This window comes from Ruditapes philippinarum, unplaced genomic scaffold, assembly GCF_026571515.1.
Source record: "Ruditapes philippinarum isolate M1 unplaced genomic scaffold, ASM2657151v2 ctg6211_1_1_1_1, whole genome shotgun sequence".
NCBI lineage: Eukaryota > Metazoa > Mollusca > Bivalvia > Venerida > Veneridae > Ruditapes > Ruditapes philippinarum.
Window position 1 is genome coordinate 19345 of NW_026852637.1, and position 22986 is coordinate 42330.

The 22986-nt window shown below is 33.0% G+C and overlaps 1 protein-coding gene across 2 annotated transcripts in view; it reads left to right on the forward strand.

Annotated features, from left to right (window-relative positions):
* The window catches only part of LOC132719582 (uncharacterized), a gene marked incomplete at its 3' end in the record, with an annotated part of 39511 nt that overhangs the window by 5858 nt on the left and 10667 nt on the right, over positions 1–22986 (forward strand). For both annotated transcript variants that reach the window (XM_060703373.1, XM_060703364.1), the window contains 2 exon segments: positions 5283–5477; positions 19260–19313. In XM_060703373.1, coding sequence (XP_060559356.1) covers positions 5283–5477; positions 19260–19313 — 249 coding nt within the window.

Genomic DNA, 22986 nt, shown 5'->3' on the forward strand with positions numbered 1-22986 from the left:
AATTTGTACTGGGGCGCTGGTGCGTTACCATGGATATGAAAATTGAATTTTATTGTTTTGAAAAGGAATAACAACGCTATCAATTAATACTTTAAATTAAAATTGCTTCTGAAATGAAGAAAAAAAGTAAGGACATAAGTCCACGAATATATTGAACGCCCCCTCGTATATACACTTTTAAAATAAACTTTTCTAACGCTACCAGTAGCCTTTTCGCAATATTTTTAAGGATAATTTAATGAAATTTTCAGAGCGGTTAAAGAAATATATCAGACTGTGTTAGGTGGAAAAGAAACAACAGACATCTCCGTATTTTAAAGATTCTTTTTGATGCAGCCCAAACCTTAAAAAGTTGCAAAATTTATCGGATAAATACAATTACTGATTTAATGAAAGTCATGGTCAGTAATCTTATCAGACGTATTACTGATGTGTGGTCACGTTCTGCATTCTTGCAACCTGAAAATGAACAAAATTTGCATGCTCCCGAAAATGGCCTAAGTTATATTAAAATTCTCTTTTTAAAGTCTGATCGAAAACGAAATTATAATCATGACTGGCAACATTATACATTGTAACTCGCATTACCTTCATTTAGACAAATCGCTCTTGCTCTTTCTTGCTTTGACAGTTTCGGCATTTCAAAATACCAAAAAATCCTTATAACTGCTGCAAATGTCAATGACTATGAATTAAAGCGTTTTTCTAAACTACTTAGAACGTGCATGTATTACTTACCAGTAAGCACACGTTGCACCTGCACTGCGCCTGTAAAATTGAGTACTTACAAAAAATAAAACCGATGCCCAAACGAGCAATTTAACAATTTTTATCGATTTTTTTAGAGAGGCGGAGAATAAAAAGAAAAAAGATAATAATATATAATGATAACAGCGATTGTAAAAAAAAATATTATAAAACTTGAATAGTTTGAAAAAAAATCAGATTTCGTTGGATTATTAACAAAATCTGTTGTTTTAGACTGATTGTATTGTAAATATTATATCAAACAATGGCATCTGTATTTATTTATATTTCCTTATTTGTATGTACATTATATATACTTTCGGTTCTTTTCGGTAGTTTTAAAGTTATTGCGAAAATACCACTGAAAGCGTTAGAAAAATGTATAAGGTAGCACTCCACACTAAATTTCAAGTTTCTGCCGTCAATGTCCTACAAGCAATATGTCTGATAAATCTGATCCCAAACTACACAACCTGGAAAAAGAAAACACATTTTATTAAGAACATATATGTCATACCATTGCAAATCTGTAATGAAATCATCCCATGTGCAACAGTCAGGCAGTTAAAAAATCCAATTCATTCCGTAAAAGCCAAAAATCTATAGTGGTCCGAGACCCAAAACAACATTTTTCGTCCCTCCGGCAAAAAATATCTGCAAATATACGGTCTACAAAAACTCTGTCACTGCTTTAGCAACTCCCTATGAATGCAAAATATCACAAAGAAATAGGTGCTTGGCCTTGTAGATTTTTTGCTATTGCTGAAAGTTTGTACCCCCCTGTTAAATTACTTGTTTTCACCGAGCATGCTGTTTAAAAGCAATGTTTACAAACAATGGCGACCTTGACATCAATAATTATCAGCATGTGATTTCTAACCATGTTTTCGAATTTGCCAATGATCATATTACATGTCACAAAAACAAATTTCATGCTGAAAATGCATTTTAAAGACAACCAGTCATTTAAATCTATCTATCTATCTCTGAATACTGCCAACCCCTCTCGCGAGTGTTATAGGCAGGAAATTGTGCGCGTCGGTGTGTTAGTAAAAGGTGTGAGAGAAAGTAAAAACCTGAAAATGAACATGATCAGGACAGTGAGAGACATTGAAAACTTCTAGTCATTGTTAAAATATTTTTGTTAGTAAGGGTGAAAGAAAGATTTAAAAGTAAAAACACAACAAGTCAACTAATACTGTATCTTAACCACTGCCTGTTTGTATTGATCTAGATCAGGCAGGGTGACAATGTTCCTTGGGAGCTGGTTCCAAAGTGTGATACAGTGGGAAGAAGGAGAACTTATGGTAGTCTGATGTAACCTGTATTTTCCTAAGAGAGAGGGATGCATATGTCTAGTAAGCCTAGATGGAGTTTTAATGTAGGTGGGAAGGCTAATGGCTACTAGGTTATGGTAAATTTTAAAAACATAATAAGTCTAAAGTCTAGTCTGCGATGCTCGAGAGAACGCCAGCCAAGATCTTTCTGCATGGCTGTAACTGATGACAAAGGGAGTAATCCTGTTTTACCCAGCGTATCGCTCGTCTTTGGACTTTCTCTATTTTTTGGATGTTTGATTGTGTGTAGGGCTCCAAACAGTTGATGCGTATTCTAACTGGGGTCTTACTAGGGATTTATATAGCTAGTTGTTTTTACTTTTTCATTTTTTGTATTGATATTTCGTTTTATGAATCCTAGGGTTTGTTTGCATTTGATGTAATTCTTGAGATATGTGTGTTGTAGTTCAGGTCTGCTGGACAAGTCAAGGCAAGGTATTTTGAGCTAGGAACTGATGTTAAAGCTTGGCCATGAAGGAAGTACTTGTTGTTGATGACTTTTTGTTTTTAGTGATGTGAAGGACTTGACATTTGAGGGGTTGAATTCCATGTCCACTCCCTTTCCCATATTTGCATCTTATCAAGATCCTCCTGGAGGGATTGTGAGTCTGAAGACGAGTTTATAGTAATGTAAACCACAGTGTCATCAGCAAAGAGGCGAATTTGGGACTTGGAGACAGAAAGATGGAAGTTCATTAATGTAGATCAGGAAGCAGAGTGGGCCGAGGACGGAGCCTTGGGGGACACCAGAGTTTACAGGGACTTCTGTAGAGTGTTCATCTTCCAGTACAACAGTTTGGCTCCGACCTGTCAGGAAGGAACGTGTCCAATTGAGAATTTGTGTGGAGACACCGTTTTCTTGGAGGGTAAGGAGAAGTTTACGATGATTTACTTTATCAAAGGCTTTACTAAAGTCAAGGAGAATAAGATCTGTTTGTTTCCCTGCTGAGATGTTGTTGACAAGGGAGTCTGTTAGTTCAATAAGCTGTGTTTCACAGGAGCGTTTCTCCCTAAAGCCATGTTGAAGGTCGAAGAGAATGTTGTGGTTACTGAAGTGTGAAGAGAGATGTGAGGCGACAATGTGTTCAAGCGTTTTGCAAAGGATACATGTTAATGAAATCGGTCGATAGTTGGCTGGATCTGTGCTGTCACCTTTTTTGTAAATAGGGCAAACGTAGGCTTTGGTCCAGTCAGAGGGAATTGTATCAGAAGATAAAGATTTTTGGAATAGGATTGTGATAATATCTGTGATTTCATTCCTCAGTTCTTTGAGGACAACCGGCCGAACAAGGTCTGGGCCTGCAGCTTTATCTATCTTTAGGTTGGCAAGAAGTTTCAGCACCCCATTTTTGCTGACAGATATATCATCCATTTGAGGGTATTTACAGTATTTTTTGGGGTCAAGGTAATAAAGTTTTTGCATGCAAGTTTGTTTTAGAGACAGTGGAGAGGCACTGGAGAAAACTGATTGGAACTGCGTGTTCAATATATTGGCCTTGTCTCGGTCACAATAGTCACTATATCCATGAAATCCTCCCTGGCCATTCGAAGCTGCGGCTTCATTTAGTGTGGTGTGCTGCCTAAGGCTGTATAAGTAAATGTGTAGAAATCTATTCTTGGCACTCTAAAACTTGACCCACTGATTCATAATTCAATCGAAAGGAAAGCCATCATGTTTATTATCGGTCTGCAAAATATGAAAGACGTCTGTCTAAAGATATAGGCTACATAGACAAGAGTGTAAAAATCTATATTTAGATCAGGTGACCTTGATTAAACTGACCACTAACTCAATCCAAAGGATGAAGACCATGCAATATATATACTTTTCAAATATGAAATACATAAATCAAAAAAGACTGTATAAACAAATGTTCAGAAATCTATTATTGGCACATTCACGTGACCTTGACCCACTGACCTCTTACTAAATCAAAAGGAGAAATACTATGCAAATTATCTTCATGTCAATATGAAAAACATCTGTCCATAAATAAAGGCTGTATAGGCGAAAGTGTAAAAAAATATTTTAAGCACAGGTGACTTGATCCAATAACCTCTAACTCAATCCAAAAGAAGAAGACAAGTTATCAATCTCTCAAACATGAAAACAATCAGACAAAAATAAAAGCTGAATAAGCAAAGTGCAAAAAGACCTTAACATAATTGACCTGGAGAAGGTTACTAAAAAGTCAGAATTTGAGTGTTTTAAAACTTATTCCTGTTGAAAAAATCTTTTTTTTTCCGTTTATCTGCCACTAAATATGTTTATTGCAACTTATACATATTTATTACCCTTCCAGATTTTTTCCGCCTTTTTGATTGGATATTGATCACCCGAAAGAAATTGATATAACCGAGCCAGACGGGTAATATACACACTAAATTTCCCCGTTTGGTACCCAACGTTGTAAACAATATGCGCTGAGGTGATGCGCGTACGGTTCGATTATACGCGGTGTAAATTCCGATTTAAAAGCACTTTTTAACTGTCAAATGATAAATATTTACCAAAGTAGAGTAATGATACATATAACCATCAGTATCGAAAACAAATATGACCTTGTGAAAGCTTGATATTAATTACAAAAAAGTGCGTTCAACAGACTACTCCTTTTCTCTTTTTTACTTTCGTAAGGTACGGGAAAAATACGTCATGTATTTATGTGACGTCATGTTGTGACGAAGAGGTATCCTAAAGGGAATCTTATTTCGACGTTTCATTTGAAACAGCAATGATTTTTTTAAAAAATCGTCTAAACTCGGCAGGGGAAGGGTAATAAAATTATCATTTTGGTTTTGGAGTGATATATGTGGATATATTACCTGCCAAGATAAAATATCACCCTCGCCTAACGGCTCGGGTGATATAAAATCTTAACAGGTAATATATCCACATATATCACTCCAAAACCAAAATAACATATAATATTACACAATTCCTTACTAACATGATATCAAATATATCACTCATCTATTTTTCTTGCGTCGTAAAAATCAATTTTGAAACTTTTTAAATTTATATTAATTATTTATAGTTATTAGAAATTTTTACAGCTCAAACATCGGTGACAAATCTTAAGCCTATTTCATTTAAATGTCAGCTTTGATAATTTTAAAAGTTGTTTTTATATTTGGAAGACAAATGAAAATGTTTATGCAAAATTAATTGATAAATGAATTGTGTTTGTTATTCAGAGAATGGAAGCATGGACATAGAGGGCGAGCTGTTTAGAAATTATTTCCATTGGGTCCAAAATAGTTCAGAAGATGGTATGGCACAGATAAGTTGTATATCTGAACCTGTAACTGTTGTTGTTGTAATTGGCCAATATAGGACAGGAAAGTCTTATCTGATGAACAGGTTGGCGAACGTGGCGAACGAAAAGAAAGGTATTTGCGTATTTTGATAATGTTTATAAACTACGTATTCCTATGGCCCAGGGGCCGTTTTATCAACGTGTCGTAGTCTACGACAATTTCTTGTCGGCGTCGTACGTCTGCGACAATGTCGTACGACCGTTTTATGAAACGTGTCGCAGACGTTGTGTTTCTGCGTCGTCGTAGCCTTTGTCGTAGACAATAATTCACGCGAGACACAGCCTAGTCAGTGCGCGCTTTGACGTCACATATGAAATCAAAGTACTAAAAGTATTGATGGAATTTAAATTAAATCAAACAGATAAATTTACATGATTATTATAAAACGAATAAATAATTTTTAATGTCATTCATAGAATATTTTAGTGAGAAAAACAGCATATATTTTCTGAACTCGATTCACCCCTTAAAATACTAGGTTACACCCTTAATGCCGGGTCTGTACTGAATGCTAAAGGCATATCATGTCTCAGAAGCGAGTTTCTTTTTACCAGAGCGAACACGGGTTTTATAACGTTTAAATAACTATTTTAAAGCATGCAACCGCTTATGACTTGAAGCGGTGAATGTAAAATTATTAACCAAAAATGTCAACAAATTTGACTTTTAAACAAAATACTAAATAACTATCACAACTAAATTTCCAAAAATTAACAGACGCAAAAGATGGAAACGACCGATCAGCCACTTTTGGAAATTAAAACAGAAAACTAAAAAATCAAAAGCATTTTTAAGAAACGCCAAAAAGTATGTTTATAGTACTTTAATAGTAAATTAAAAGCTAACTGTCAATTTTCAAATAGCACCGGACTTTTCAAATAAATCGTGTGGCGATAAATCGGAACGTCACGGCTTTTATCTATAATAACCTCGGAGTTAATACGGATTGAAAGTAGTTACACCACGTAAGGAACACGCACATTTTTTTCAAACTTTGCTGTTACTCAACTGATTTTAACGAGATAAGGTGCAGAGTACCCGTGACTAAACAAGCTACCTACATTATATATAAAATTAAAAAAACAACCTGAATTATGATTGTCGAAAGCATTCGAGTATAGCCATTTTTCATAGTATTTTCCGAGAAATACGGTACACACTTTAACTAGTCCCTTGTATTGCTCGTTGTTTGAAACAAAAAAATATAATATACATGTATATTATAGATATACCATTGCCAATGCATCGAAATAATGAATTGCTGTTTTGATTTTTTTGTTTATTTTGCTTTTTTAATTGAAACGGAACACGCTGTTTTGTATTCTGTTCCAATTTGTAATCTTAATGAAATATTTCACTTTAAAGTGTCATGTATATTTGTTTGTTAGTGTTTTTTCGGAATTATATTAATTGTTTATATGTATTTATACATATATTTCATGTAGTATTCTAAATAATTCCCTACTCCCGGCATTGTAAATACAGTTCGGATTCTATTTTTTTTTCAAGTCTTAAAAATAATTGAAATACATAATTAATATATCATGCAGTTTGTGCAGACTTACCTTTTTGTTTTGTCTGTATTTCTTGAGAAAGTAGTGGTGAATGTGAAAGTATTAAAATTATTATTGTAGCAAAATTTTGACTTTCATACAAATTACTAAATCATTAACACCGTACTCGATTGGCAAAAATTAACAGAAGCAAACGATAGTTCAGGTTAATGATAATGGAAATAAAAATAAAAAAAAAAATATATATATATATATAAATATAAAGCTTAAAAAAAGTATTTCTAGGACTTTATGGGCCTTTATGAAAGGATTTTTGCGCGTTAGAAACAATTGTAGCTGTTTTTAAGAAACGCCAAAATTATGTTTAAAGTACTAGCTATCATGATAAAACCAATGATTTGTACATATAAATTACTTAAATGGCACCCAATGTTTCTAGTATAACGTGTGGCGCACATTTTTACCCATTTTCCGAGGAATTCAGTACAAACAAGATTTCTTACTAGTTCTGTTCCTTCTCGTTGTTTGAAATAAATATACATAATTAATGTTATAGATTTACTATTGCTAAAGTATCGAAATAATGAATTGCTGTTTTGACATATTTTCGTAAAGTTATATTAAGCGCACTGCTTTTAAATTGAAACGTAACACGCTGTTTTTGTTTTGTTCCAACTTGTAATTTATATGAAATATTTAACTTTAAAATGTAGCTTTTTTGTTGTTGTTAGCTCACCTGTCACAAAGTGACAGGGTGAGCTTTTGTGATCGCTTTTCGTCCGGCGTCCGTCCGTCGTCCGTCTGTCGTCCGTCCGTAAACTTTTACTTTAAATGACATCTCCTCATAAACCACCAAGCCAATTTCATCCAAACTTCACAGGAATGTTCCTTTGGTGGTCACCTTTAAAAATTGTTCAAAGAATTTAATTCCATGCAGAACTCTGGTTGCCATGGCAACCAAAAGAAAAATCTTTAAATATCTTCTTTTAAAAAATCATAAGAGCTAGAGCTTAGATATTTGGCATGAAACATCTTCTAGTGAGTGTCTACCAAGTTTGTTCAAATAAAAGCCCTGGGGTCAAAATTGGCCCCGCCCCGGTTGGTCATTTATTTTCCCTATATGCATATAGTAAAAACTTAAAAAATTGTCTTTTAAAGAACTCAAAGAGCTATGGCTAAGATATTGAGCATCAAACATGTTCTAATAGGTGTCTACCAAGTTTGTTCAAATAAAAGCCCTGGGGTCAAAATTGGCCCCGCCCCAGGGGGTCATTGATTTTCCCTATATGCATATAGTAAAAACTTAAAAAATCTTCTTTTAAAGAACCAAAAGAGTTAGAGCTAAGATATTTAGCATGAAACATGTTCTAATAAGTGTCTACCAAGTTTGTTCAAATAAAAGCCCTAGGGTCAAAATTGGCCCCCACCCCGGGGGTTCATTGATTTTCCCTATATGCATATAGTAAAAACTTAAAATCTTCTTTTAAAGAACTCAAAGAGCTATGGCTAAGATATTTAGCATCAAACATGTTCTAATAGGTGTCTACAAAGTTTGTTCAAATAAAAGACCTGGGGTCAAAATTGGCCCCGCCCCGGGGGTCATTGATTTTCTTTATATGTGTATAGCAAAAACTTAAAATCTTCTTTGAAAAAACCCAAATAGCTAGAGTTTAGATATTTAGCATGAAACATCTTCTAGTAAGTGTTTACAAAGTTTGTTCAAATAAAAGCCCTGGGGTCAAAACTGGCCCGGCCCCAGGGTTGTCATTGTTTTTAACTATATGTGTATAGTAAAAACTTTAAAAAAAATCTTCTTTTAAAAAGCCCAATGAGCTACAGCTTAGATGTTTAGCATGAAACATCTTCTTATGGGTGTCTACCAAGTTTGTGCAAATAAAAAGCCCTTGGGTTAAATTGGCCCTGCAACGTTGGGGGGGGGGGGGGGGTGGGGGGCCAGTCTGTCGATTTTTTTATGTGCTTCTTGTCGGCAAATCGACATATATTGATACTATCAAAACCAGAGATGTTGTGTTATCTATGACGATCGAGTATGAAATAGCGCGTAAGTTATGAATAAGCAAAAAATATATCAACGTCTGAATCCCAGGCTACTATATATATATACGTATATCTCATGTAGTTGTAGTATACTAAATAACTCCACACCCCGGGATTGCAAATTACGTAGTTACAGTTCGGATTCTAGATTTTTTTAAGAATTAAAATGCATAATTAATACACCATGCAAATTGTGCAGACTGAAATATTATATCTACACTGTATATTGCAGTTTATCATAAAATTTGATAACTTAAACATTAGTGATTTTCATCCACGGTAACTTTTAGTTAATGTCGCCTTGTCTTTTTGAACTTTTTTATATTCTATTGACTATTTTTTTTCTTTTTAAAATTGTTTTTCCGGAGTCATGACCACGGTAACTTTCCGGTGTCCTTTATTTTATACCATATGGGTTTTCTTCAAAGAAATATCTATTTATGTAAAATCTAGTAAAAATATTATGATTTTTCCAAATGTGAAATAAAAAAGATGTGAGTAAATTTATTTTTTATTCTATTTTCCGAAGAAATCTTTGGAACTCATTATTAATAGAATAGAGTATGACCGTAAGGGCATATTTGCTCCAAATGAACGATATTTTAGACATTTTTATAGGGTATAAGCTTTGTATATTCTGTTTCTTTCTATACTTAGAGCGCATGTATAAAGCCCATATATAAGCGTTTGACATTAAACAAACAAAAAACAATTGAAATATGTTTTTTTTATTCTGAAAAAGTTATTTCAAAAAAATAATGTGCTGAGCATGTATACATGTATACAGTGATCGCCAGTATTGACGTCACAGAAACGTCGTACGACAGCCCCAACCCTGTCGTAGAGCTGCCTTCTTCCAGGGTGTCATTGATTTTCCTTTTATGTATATAGTAAAAACTTTAAAAATAAAATCATCTTTTCTGTTTTGACAAAGGCTAGAGGTTAGATATTAGGCATGAAACATTGTGTATTACACCTTTACCAAGATTGTTCAAATTATAGCGATTGGGTCTAAATTGTCCCCGTCCCGGGGGTCATTGATTATAATTATTTACCTATACTATAAACTTAAAAATCTTCTACTGTCAAAGAGCATGGCCTAGAGCCGGTATCTAAGGAAATAATATAAATCTTCTGCCATGAAAATAATGTCTAAACCTAAGATATTTGGTACTAGTTTGTAGCAAAACATCACAAAATTCCCCTCTGGCATCCCCCTGATGAATCTTTATAGGGACCGGCGCAGAAAAAAAGTGATCACTTTTGTAGCAATATCCTCAAACAAAAACAAGTGCTTGGGCCTAAATAAGTTATTTTTTCATTATTTGAGGCCTCAAAGGGCAAAGGGGTGGGGTCGAAAGTGCGTTGATTCGCGTATAAATGAGGTAAAGGGTCAATGTTTTTGAAAAACAAACATTATAAAAGTCGGGATTCTAACATTAAAACGATATATATAAAAGAAAGTCATGAGCGGGAAATTATACATAGAAAAATCGCACGAAAGATCGGCACGACGCAGCCGGGACTCGAAACACGGCTCTCTGGATTGCCGGTCCAGTATGCTTACAACTACACAACAGCTGCCGTTGCTTTTTCTTCGTGCTAATTGGCCTTATATATTAATAACAATTGTTAAGTTTTGTTTAAAATAACGAGACCACCAATAATGCTTAGCTCAAACTTCTGACAATGTTTTGATTATTCAAACTCAAATCACTGCCTTCACACGCTTCACGTGGCCATAGAAAACGGAAGTGACCTTAAAATGGAGGCTACTAAAATTACTCCGGAAAATGTCTTTTTGTGAAAAAAAACCAAACAAATATTACTTCTTTTTTTTAGAAAGAAAGTGGATAAATCCAAACTTATTTATAAACTGAATACAATTACAGACAAATGTTTGGATTTTTACAGATTGCATGCATCTTTTTTCACTTTACTTAGAATAACAACATGCTACAAATAACCGAAAGTTACCCATCCCCCATCTGCAAAATAATTTTTAACAAACATAAAATATCTTTAAAAAATGGTTAACTTGCATATGTTTGTTCTTAGTTTTCCATGCAAAGTCATATAGAAATGTTAGCAATGACATAATATTTTCTTGTAGGGTTTAAACGACCCTTCGTGTTTCGGTAAATGAACTCAATTTCTAAACTCAACATCTACGCAGTCGATAGGCAATTATTTTAACAAATTCTTGATTGATTTGAAAACAATTATGAAAATTATGAGCAGTATATCAATTGAAAACATCAATAATTATACGAGGGGCGTTCAGTATATTTGTAGACTGTGCTTATAACTTTCTTTGTTACGCAAACATAAATCATAAAAAATTATATGACCGGAAACGGCAATTTAATATACACTTTTACATTAAATTTCAATTGCGTATGACAAACTGTCTGTATTTGACGGCGTATAAGGCAATGTCACCCGACTCTCAGCGCCCCAGGTCACGATGGTGCTTCCCGACGTCAGCGACGTCACTGGGCGTTACTTCGATTTCTGACGTTTCGTTAATCGCTTAATACTTCTCAAAATAGCGTCCGTTACAGTCAATACATCTCCGATGTCGATAAATCCACTGATTAAAAATGTTTTCGTACCTCTTTTGATCCATTTGATAATATCAATTCTTGTGTTCTGTGGCTGTTTAAATTATTCAAATTTATTACCTTTTATATTCGATTTGATCGTTGGAAATACGGCAAAATCAAAAGGCGCTAAGTCAGTTGAGCAGATCGGATGCTTAATAAGCTCGAAACCCAGAAGATCTGTTCCTTACCGTTATCCTTGTGAAGTAGAAACTTGTCTTATTCTGTTTCGGGCTGCTCTTTCCGTAGAGCATGTATAAGGTCACGTAGTGATAATGCAGTAGAGGAAATTTTCACCCTGCCGTCGTTATCTTTGAAGAAATTCAGTTGAATTCGCAACTGTACATCTATCAAGAGGCGTGGAATCCAACGCACACGGACCCGTTTCCCCGTAATACATACATTAATTAATGTAAAAATATGAATTGTACCTTTCGCATCTTTAACTGTTATGTACACCTACACCCAAGCCGGCAATCTCCGACAACACCCTTACTGTCACACGGCGATCAAACTCTAACGCTTTCTTAATTGACGTTAAGTGTGATTCATTAACGTGCAACTTCCTGCCTGATCTTGTGTCGTCCTGAATACTTGCTCGACCTTCAGAGAAACGTTTTATGCCATTTAAAAACAAGTACACAGCTTACAGATGTCTTCTTTCGACTTTTGCAGCAGTAAATAAGTCAGTCGATGTTTTCCCAAGATCCTAGCACAATTTTATAATTGTCCTGGTTCCTAGATTTTCGTGTGACATCATTTCTGACGTCAATTCTGTGATGTTGTCACAACGGAAATATTGTTAACATGGCGCGTTACCATGGTTATGAAAATGGCTGGCAGTCTTAAAGTTGCGTAATTATCAATTTGAATTTCATTGTTTTGAAAAGGAATAACAACGCTATCAATTGATACTTTCAATTAAAATTGCTTCTGAAATGAAAACTGAGGACATTAGTCCATGAATATACTGTATTGAACGCCCCTCGTATAATATTATACAGTTTTACTTTCAGGAAACGTCGTCATAACGTCATACATTAAAAGTACTCGTATATTAAATTTTCTAACGCTACCAGTAGGCTTTTCGCAATATTTTAAAAACTATTAAGGGTAACTGCTTCAAATTTCAAAAACACAGGTGGTATGTCTGTCCGTCTGTCCATCTGTCCTACTGTCACCAAACTTGTCCTGTCTGCTCCACAAAATGTCTAGTGCAATTTTATAAATGGAAATGATCTATACGACGGCTAGTCATGCATATACATGTAGTGGGTATCTTCCAGTTGTATTAGTGGTTTTTATCTTTAAGGTTATCCGGACTACTACTTCTCTTTTACTACAAATACAATTTCAAAGACATTTTACAGTGCACATGTTGCACATTTTTTTTCCTTTCAATGATTATGGCTAAGTTATGACCCTAGAATAAAGATGGCGTTTTGGCCCGTAAGTTATTTAAGTTTTTCCTGCTAACACAATAGCTGATACATTCTGCAAAGTAGTCAAGACTTATACTGTACAGGTATTTTAGTCATCGTCTTTCTGTCTTTCCAGTCCAGCCATTTTTGTCAGTGAAGATTTGTATAACTTTACAATTTAATCATTTGACGGTCGATTTCATTTATCGGTTAAGGTCATATCTAATTTATTCCAAATGTCTGTTTCGTCACAAGTGTTGTCTTGTCCACATATGAATCAAATTCGTACATAAATAACACAATTATAACAGCTTTATTATAAGTCAATACTTAAGCCACATTTTTAATGTTTTTAAGCTCAAGGTTAAGGTCAGTTCAACATTTTTACAATGTCTGGTCTGAAAGATTGTTTTGGCCAAGTATAAAAATATTCCGTTGATTAATTAAGTTACACCTAATTATAGCAATAATCAGTGACAAATAATTTGACCTTCAAGGTCAAACTTCAAGCAAACTTTTTTTTGACTTTGACAGCAACTGTCAAATGTCATTAAAAACTAATATTCAAATAATATCAAGAATTCAAATTGTCGAAATTGTAGTAAGTGATGTTTTGTTCAAGTACAAATAAAACTTGCCAATATACTTCTTAGATAAGACTATTAAAGCAAATTGAGTAATTTGACAATGCCAATCAATACAAATTAAAAGTCCATGTCAAATGTTATCGAACCGCTTGGAAGTTCCTCACCAAGTTTGAAGACAATCTAGTTTTTAATTGCAAAGTTATAGCCAATTATAGCAAAACAAAAACAAGCCAATTCAAGCAAATGCTAAGTTTGATTTTCTTAAGTAAATTACAAAGAAATAAAAAAATCAAGTTATTTTTTAACAGAAAACATTGCATGATATAGTCATTCATGGATTAATGTCAACTTCAGTTCAAGTGTGTACTGATAAAACTCTTTAACACGGAGTTATGGCCTCTGTTATTGCCCTGAACGTTTGTCATGTACAATTATTATTTATGTTATGATAAATATATAAATAGAGCCTTATGTCTCCAGTTGTTATGTAAGTAATAACCAGTACTCTGTGGGAGATATTAATTCAACGAATTTGCTTGTAAGTTCTTCATTGGTGTATTTTCTTCATTCTTGTCCACAACAACCATTTTGACAAGACCTTAAAGTAGACCAATCTAACCTTAACTTAAGTTCTTGATATTTTTTAATAAATTGTCTTCAAACTTGAACATAATAATCTTTTAAAATAGAATTTCAATTAAACAAGACAGATCTTGATCTTCACTCATTAATGACTTTGAAATTGAAGGTCAAATTATTGAAGTTTTCGTATTTTTAGCTGTAGCTGGCTTTAATTTTTATTGAATGGCCTGACTAAATATGACTAAAAACCATTTATAGGATAAGACTTTCATGTATATCGAACTAAATTGACATTGGCTCTTTCATTACTCTGATCTTAGGGGTTAAATTTTTGAATTTTTCCGATATTTGCTATAATTGACTGTGTAAATCAAATGATTATCTTCATACTTAAACGAAGAAATATTTAGGACAAGTTCTCTTAAGGTTCAATTGAAATTGACCTTGAGCTTTAAATTACCTTGACCATCAAAGTCATAGTTTTGATATTTATGTACGGAAGTGACTGTCATTTTTTAACACAATTACTTCAAATTCGGTAACTTCGTGTATATTAAAGACATTTTCTACAGTTTTATGAAAAATTAATCCTTTCATAGAATTTTCTAATTTTTTTGTATGATGAGTAAAATTTAATGACGAATTTAAAAATAAAAAGAAAAATATATGTTGACGTGTTGGATTTCTTGTAAAATGGCAGTTTCCATGGTAACCGTATATCTAAAAACTGTCAAAATAGCCTAACTGTGTTATAACGAATATAAAATGTATAAGATAGCTTAAAACACACAACGAGCATTGTTTTATGCAAAGATAACCTTATCTAATGATTCTGTATGAAACAAATGATATTGAACATATTTCTTTAAAAAATGAGTTTTCCATGTTCCTCAACCGAACAAAAAATGAGAAAAATGAACATGAATTCTCAGAATAATTAGAGATATTGAAAAAAGTGTTTCATAGGATTTTCTAATTTTTTTGTATGTTGTGTAGAATTAATGACAAATTCAAAAAGAAAAAGAAAAATATATGTTGGCGTGTTGGATTTTTTGAAAAAATGGCAGTTTCCATGGTAACCGTATATCTCAAAATTGTCAAAATAGCCAAACTATGTTATAATAATGTATAAAATAGCTTATTACACTCACAATAAACATAATTTTATACAAAGCTTGCTTTATCTTAGGGTTCTGTATAAAAAAAACGATAATTTGAACATATTTCTTTAAAAAATGAGTTTTCATGCTTTTTAACTAAACAAAAAATGAGAAAAATAAACATGAATTCTGTAAAAAATTAAAGCTATAAAGAAATTTCTTTCATAGAATTTTCTACATTATTGATATATCAAGTAACATTTGATGGTGGATTCAAAAATAGAAATAAAATATATATGTTGACGTGTTAGTGTTAGTTTTTTGTTAACGGGCAGTTTCCATGGTTACCGCATATGCCAACTGTCTAAATTACCACGCTTTCTTAAGAAATATCAGTGTTATACTAAATGTATTGTCAAATATACAACAAAAACATGTTGTAATAAAAATTTCTTTTTCTTTTGATGTTATATTAAGTAAATGATACTGAATATCTTTTTAAAACATATCTACTGTAGGGCCATATTATTTTTTTCACTCGACTAATATACCCGAACAGTAAGCAAGTATTCAGAAATTCACAAAGAAAATAATGAAATTCGGAACAATTCTTGGATATTAATTTTGTTTTTTATTCAACACTTTTAAAATATATCATTTTAAACTTCTTTGCCCAGTTGTCTGCCAGTAATCAAGTCTCAACGCACTTTCGTCACTATCACACAAGTGGGTGGGGTAACGCGCGCAGAATTCTCATCAATGCTGTCGTACTAATACTTGGAGAAATCCTTTATGTGATGTTGTCTAAATGACCTCTTATCCTTTTGAACCGATCTCCTTTTGAACATTTAGAAATATCTATTCTGTATTATTTACTCATTATTTGCTTGTAGCCGAAATTTAAACACTTATCCGAATACTATTCAACTTTACCTTCATTTGAAGTGATTATCTTTCTTGGAAGCGCATAACGATGCGCACAGAAAACTACCGAAAACGTCTTTAAACTAAAATTGACATTGACTCATGAATAACTTGGTAATAAATCAATGGATTATTTTTATAGCTGGACAAAACAACCTTTTGGTTAGACATTTTAAAAAGTTCAACTAACCTTGACTTTCGGCTTTTAATGACCTTGACCGTCAAGGTCAAAGTATTGAATTTTGGTTAACTTGACATAATGTGATATTTATTTAAGGAGTTAACATATGTGGACAAAACAACACTTGTGCCCAAACAGAAATGTTGATTAATTTAGATAAGACCTTAACTTTTACATGACCTTGACCGCCAAATGATTGAATTTGACTATATTTGTCTTAACTTTCTCATTTATTTATGAAAATGATTCATTCTTTGACAAAACAACAAGTGTGACTAGACAGACCTAGTATCATGAAAAATGGAAAAACTATTTTTTTCTTGATTTTTCATTTTCAAGATTTGTTAAAACTGTTTATTTGTTTGCCTATAGAGATAATTTAAAAAACAAATCGGGCGTTGTTCCCTTGTTGCTATTAGTGGCTTTAAATTTGTTATTAGCAGTGACAATGTAAGCTTTTGTGGCGCCGTGTTTCCTGCCGTCCGTCGTTCATTCGTTCGTGCGTAAACATTTTCATTCAATACTTCTCCAATACTTGGCCAAATTTAATGAAACTTGGCAGGCATGTTCATTGCATGAAGATCTACCAAAGTTGTTAAAAGAATTAAATTTCTTGAAGAACCCTGGTTGCCATGGAAACCAAAAAAGTTTTTTTACAAAATCTTCAAAAATCTACTTGTCAAAAACCAGAAGGTGTAGAGCCTTGATATTTGGTATGTAACATGATGTAGTGGTCCTCTATAAAGATTGTCAAAATAATGCCCGTTTGGTCAAAAGGGGTCCCGCCAGGGAGCTCATCAGTTTTATAAAAAGTTATGTAGGGAAAACTTAAAAATCTACTTGTCATAATGTACAAGTCATACAGCTTTGATATTTGGTATGTAACATCATCTTGTGGTTCTCTACGAAGATTAATCAAATTATACCCGTTGGATCAAAAGGGGCCCTGCCAGGGGGGGATGCTTATCGGTTTTATATAAAGTTATAAGTGGGAAATCTTCTTGTCATAATATACGAGGCTTAGAGTCTTGAAATTTGATATGCGGCCCTCTAAATTATGCCCCTAGGATGTTAAGGGGCCGTGTCAGCAGGCTTATCGTTTAAAAGAGAAATAAATTTATAAAAAATCTTATTGTCAAAAACCACAAGGCCTACAGCTTGAATATTTTGTTTATTTCATACTTTCCAGTATTTTATTGTAATATACCAGGTGATTATATTCTGATAAACCAGTTGTGAAATTAATATAATATAATTTTCACTGTAGCCGGACTATATCTGAATACGGATGAAAAGAAAATCATAACTAAATGGAATAACAGGCAGAAATAAATGCTGTCATGCGTAAATTTTGCTTCTTTAGGAAAAGAAAGTCGATGTCAACATACATAATATTAAAAATGTAACAAAATTAGAAAAATTTAACAGAACTATATTTCAAAATTGATGGTGTGACGTCATGATGTGATGACGTCACAAAGGAGAATGCGCGACGTTACGCGGCAAAATCAGTAAAAAATACTTAAAATCACTTAAAAAGCATGAAATAAAAAGAAAATTTCCTCGATATGTTACATCATCTAGTGGTCCTCTACAACTATTATTCAAATAATGACGTTAGGGTCAAAAGGAGCTCTGCCAGAGCCTCCTCACTTTCTTATATAGCGAACTCTTTAAAAATCTTCTTGTCAAAATCCAGAATAATACAAAGATTGTTCAAATTATGCCCCTAGGATTAAAAGGGACCCTGTTAGGGACTCATCAGTTTTATATAAAGTAATATGGGGAAATCTTCTTGTCAGAAAATCCACAAAGCGTAGAACCTTGATAATTGGTATGTAACATGATCTAGTTGTCCTCTACAAAGATTGTTCAAATAATGCCCCTAGGATGGAAAGGGTCCCCAGGGGGGGGGTTATCGATTAAAAAATATAAAGAATTTCTTGTCAAAACTACAAGGAATATATAAAGCTTTGATATTTGGTATATACTAGTAACATAATCTAGTGGTCCCCTGCAAAGATTGTTCAAATAATGAACCTAGGGCCAAAAGGGCCCTGTCAAGCGGGGTTCTCAGTGTAATATATAAATGTTATATAGGGAAAAGTGAAAAACCACAAGGCCCAGAGCTTTGATATTTGTAATGTACCATCATCTAATGGACTTCTACAAAGATTGTTCAAATTATGTCCTAAGGACTTTATATTGGAATACACTCATGCCTCAGGTGAGCGACCTAAGGCCCAAAGGCTCTCTTGTTATTGAATAAATTTGTAATCAAACTTTAACATAATTAATAATCTTTAAGGATAGACATTCAGACCTACTAGATAGACCTAAACTAATAAATGGCATTTAACTTGAAGGTCAAATGATTGAAATTTTCACTTCTGTTGCTGCAACAGGCTATTGCTTTATAATTAATTAATGGATTTATTTCGTATCATAACACAACATTTTTTAGGATAAGACGTTTAAGTATATTTAACTTAAATTGATCTTGTGTGTTTCAAAACTTGTTCCTGCTACAAAAAAAATTAAAAATCTTTTCTCCGTTTATTTGCCACTTCAAAGAAAAACACATTTGAAACTTTATTTGTTTATTGCAACTTATACGTATAAATAACACAATTCCGTACCAACATTCTATCAAATATATCACTCATTTATTTTTCTTGCGTGGGAAAAAATCAATTTTGAACTTCATAAATTTATATTAGTTATTTAATTTATTTATAGTTATTAGAAATTTTAATTGCTCAACGTCGGTGACAAATCTCAAGAAGCATATTTCACTTAAATTTCAGCATTGATAATTTTGTAACTTGTATTGCTATTTGAAAAAAGTAAACGTTAGGATAAATGAATTGTGTTTGTTATTCAGAGATTTTGAAAATGGATGAGCTGAAATATACGGCCAACCTGTTTCGAGAAACAAGTAAGTGTTTGTCTACTTCTGTCAGAGTTTGTATTTTTGAACAAAACATTCCTACAAATATCTAAATTATTATCGTCATGACTGCCATTTTTATATCCACTATTCGAACATAATACTAAAATAATTTTTCAAAAGTTATGCCCTTTTTAACACAATGTTTTTTCTTCTAAGTTTAGTAAACACATTTATTTTGGCGCCATTGCTGCAACTAATAACAATCACTTTCATGTCCGCTTCCAGAAACTAACCAGTAATAGTAAGATCTGATGAAATATGAAACATGCCGATCGGGCTCGAATCCAATAAATTCTATTATTTTACAAAGCTCTGTTCATTGATCTATCGTTACTAGGTAAAATAATTCTGAATGGTTATGTTGTTTTTTCGGACTGTGTTACATGCTAACAAGAATTTTCAAAACTGAATAAGGTTAGCGTCATATTTTTATGAATGCACGAACTGTGACAATTCTTAAAAAGACTTAAATGACAGTTATTGTGTATGACATGTCATACTCTTCCGAAACATTCAAACATTGACCCACAAACGTCTCTTCATTTATGCGAACAATAATTAATAATGATTAATTTCGTTTGAAATGAAATAATCAAAGCAAAAAAAAGTGAAATGCGTGATTACTCGTAGAGTTAAATTGAATATTTCGAAATACAATCAGTTATGTCGCGTAATTGTTTGAAAGTCATTTAATTGAACAATTTGCCGATTGCACAAAGATTCATGTAAATCTTATACATTTGAATTTGTTTAATATAATAACTTTGAAAAGTCTTGTCATCCATTACTGTGTTGAATACCATTGAAAACTATTTTCGTCCATCACAGTGTTGACTACCATCGATTGTTCTAAAACAAAACATTATTTCTTTTATTATAATATCGACAGAAAGTAGACCATAAATGATGTCTACATGTACCATTTCATATTCTTCAGCTCTAATCGAACTTGAACATTGTGGTCATGGCAAAAGTTCCTTGATAAATAGCTTAATAGCAGGTAATAGATTATTTACATTTACTTAACTGAAATGATGAAAATCTTGGAATCAACAAAGATTGAAGACAAAATATGGAACAGAATTTGTGCATTTATTCCATCTTGCTTGATTATATTGGGACTTACATTATGCTTGCTTCCACAATGGAATCCTACGTTTTGAGGAATACTATCATGCATGATGATTACTGAATGCACTATCGTGTAATTGCAACTTCATGCCATCGTTTCAAATCCATCAAACTTCTCTCATATTCTAATGCCTTCTATATGTTTAATTGCATCTTTTTTAAGGACAGCGTATTATGTTTGGTGCTTAAAAGAACATTCTTAGCTTGTTCTTGATATAACTAGATGTAAAATAGTAAGTTCCTGTCAGTACCTTTAATTTGCTATAAATCTGCCACTTACATTGTCGACACTTTTTCACAATAAATAGTTGAATTTAATCAATACGTTGCATTTTTGACGTGTCTTAGCAGTCATATGTTTCAATATATTCACTGATTACTAATTTGATGAAATACATCAACAACGGAGATGACAACGATAGCGATATTATAGTCGCATGTTACGGAACGCACGAGGCAGTTGGCGGTAAGCTCAATATTTTGTTTCCATATTATGACAGCAGGTGTCATTTAGCTTCATTTTGAAAACGTTATTCACTAGAACAGTGTTGGTGTGCTGTAAAACCATTTCACCTGGCTTTTTTTATTATAAGTAAAGTATTGCATTGCACTATGACAGGCTAAAATCAACTGCTGTAATACAAAAAAAGAACTGAACCGTAAATAGTTTGTATAAAGCATGAAGAAAGGAAGTTTATAAATAAAGGTATATGACGTTAACATTTGAATATCCCCCCCCCCCAAAAAAAAAAAAACAGTGCGATAAATGGCTTGTGCAAGTTCAATAGTTATCACTCAATTAAATAATTAGTCGCTTCGTAAGTTTGCATGAAATAATGCAGAATGGAATTCAGCGTTTAATACAAAGTTTAAATAATATAAAGCAAGATGGAATCAAGCATAGTGCAAGTTCCAATGTCATCAAGCAAGATAGAAGAAATGCATTAATTCTGTTCCATAAAAAAATGTTGTTTAATATTTTTCATTCATGTCCTTGAAAAACAAACTCTGAAAATGAAAAAAAAAACGGCATTCGTCAAAAAACATGGAATATTTGGAAAACTGTGTATTTGTTTATATCTGTGACATTAAAAAAGTCATCACTTTATTTCGACCTATAGCTACAGTCAGGTTGTCGTGTTCTTTGCCGTCCATAAACATTAGCCGCGGCCATTATTTTTTAATGCTCCCCGAAGGGTGAGCATGTAGTTGCCGCTTTGTCCGTCCGTCTGTCCGCTTTTCTTGTACGGGATATAACTATAAGAAATATCACAATGCAACTTTGTAGGTACATAGATCTCATTCTACCTGTAGAAGGAGATCAAATTTAGTTTGACCTAACTCATAATTGACATTTATCGATTGAAATTTGCTAAAATTGTCATAACTTATTTATGTACAGATTTGACTCATACTTGCAAAACAAATCACATATGACCAAACCGACATGTTGGATAATTCTGATATGACTTTGATGGATGTAAAATGACATTGACAGGTATGGTCCTAGTAGCTTTAATTGTTATATATTGTTATATATTTGAAATTTGAAGCATTTATTTTGGCTATATTGCAAAACGAGTTCTTGCAATTATATCAATCACATTCAAGTCCGCTTCAATGAAATATCCAGTCCGTATGAAATATAAGAAAAACACCGGTGATTTGTCTGTCCGTCTGTCCATCTGTCCGACTGTCACCAAACTTGTCCTGACTGCTCCACAAAATATATAGTGCAATTTTATTAACGGAAGTGATGAAATTAACGGAAATGATCTGTACGACGGCTAGTTATGCATATAGTCGGTACCTTCCAGTTGAATTAGTTATGGCCAAATAGTGATTTTTATCTTTAAAGTTTATTCGGACTACTACTTCTCTTTTACTACAAATGCAATTTCAAAGAAATTTTACAGTACTGGTCCTTGCGCATATTGCACAGATTTTTCCTTTCAATGATTATGACTAAGTTATGACCCTTGAATAAAGATGGCGTTTTGGCCCGTAAGTTATTAATGTTTGCCTGCTAACACAATAGCTGATACATTCTGCAAAGTAGTCAAGACTTATACTTTTAATGATCGTCTATCTGTCTTTCCAGTCCAGCCATTTTTGTCAATGAAAATTTGCACAACTTTACAATTTAATCATTTGATGGTCAATTTTATTTACCGGTCAATGTCATATCTAAATTATTCTACATGTCTGTTTCGTCACAAGTGTTGTTTTGTTCACATATGAATCAAATACGTACATAAATAACACAATTATAACAGCTTTATTATAAGTCAATACTTTAGCCCTGAATTTTAATGTTTTTTAACCTCAAGGAGAAAGTCAGTTCAACTTTTTAAGACAATCAAGTTTTTAAGTGCAAAGTTATAGCCAAGCATACGGGAAAAAAACACAACAAACAAACAGTGAAAATATAATCTGACCGCCAGTTTCAAGGTATTTTATGATAGAAGCCAATGTTAAATTTGATTTTCTTAAAGGCCTTAAAGTAAATAATATAGAAATAGCCAGT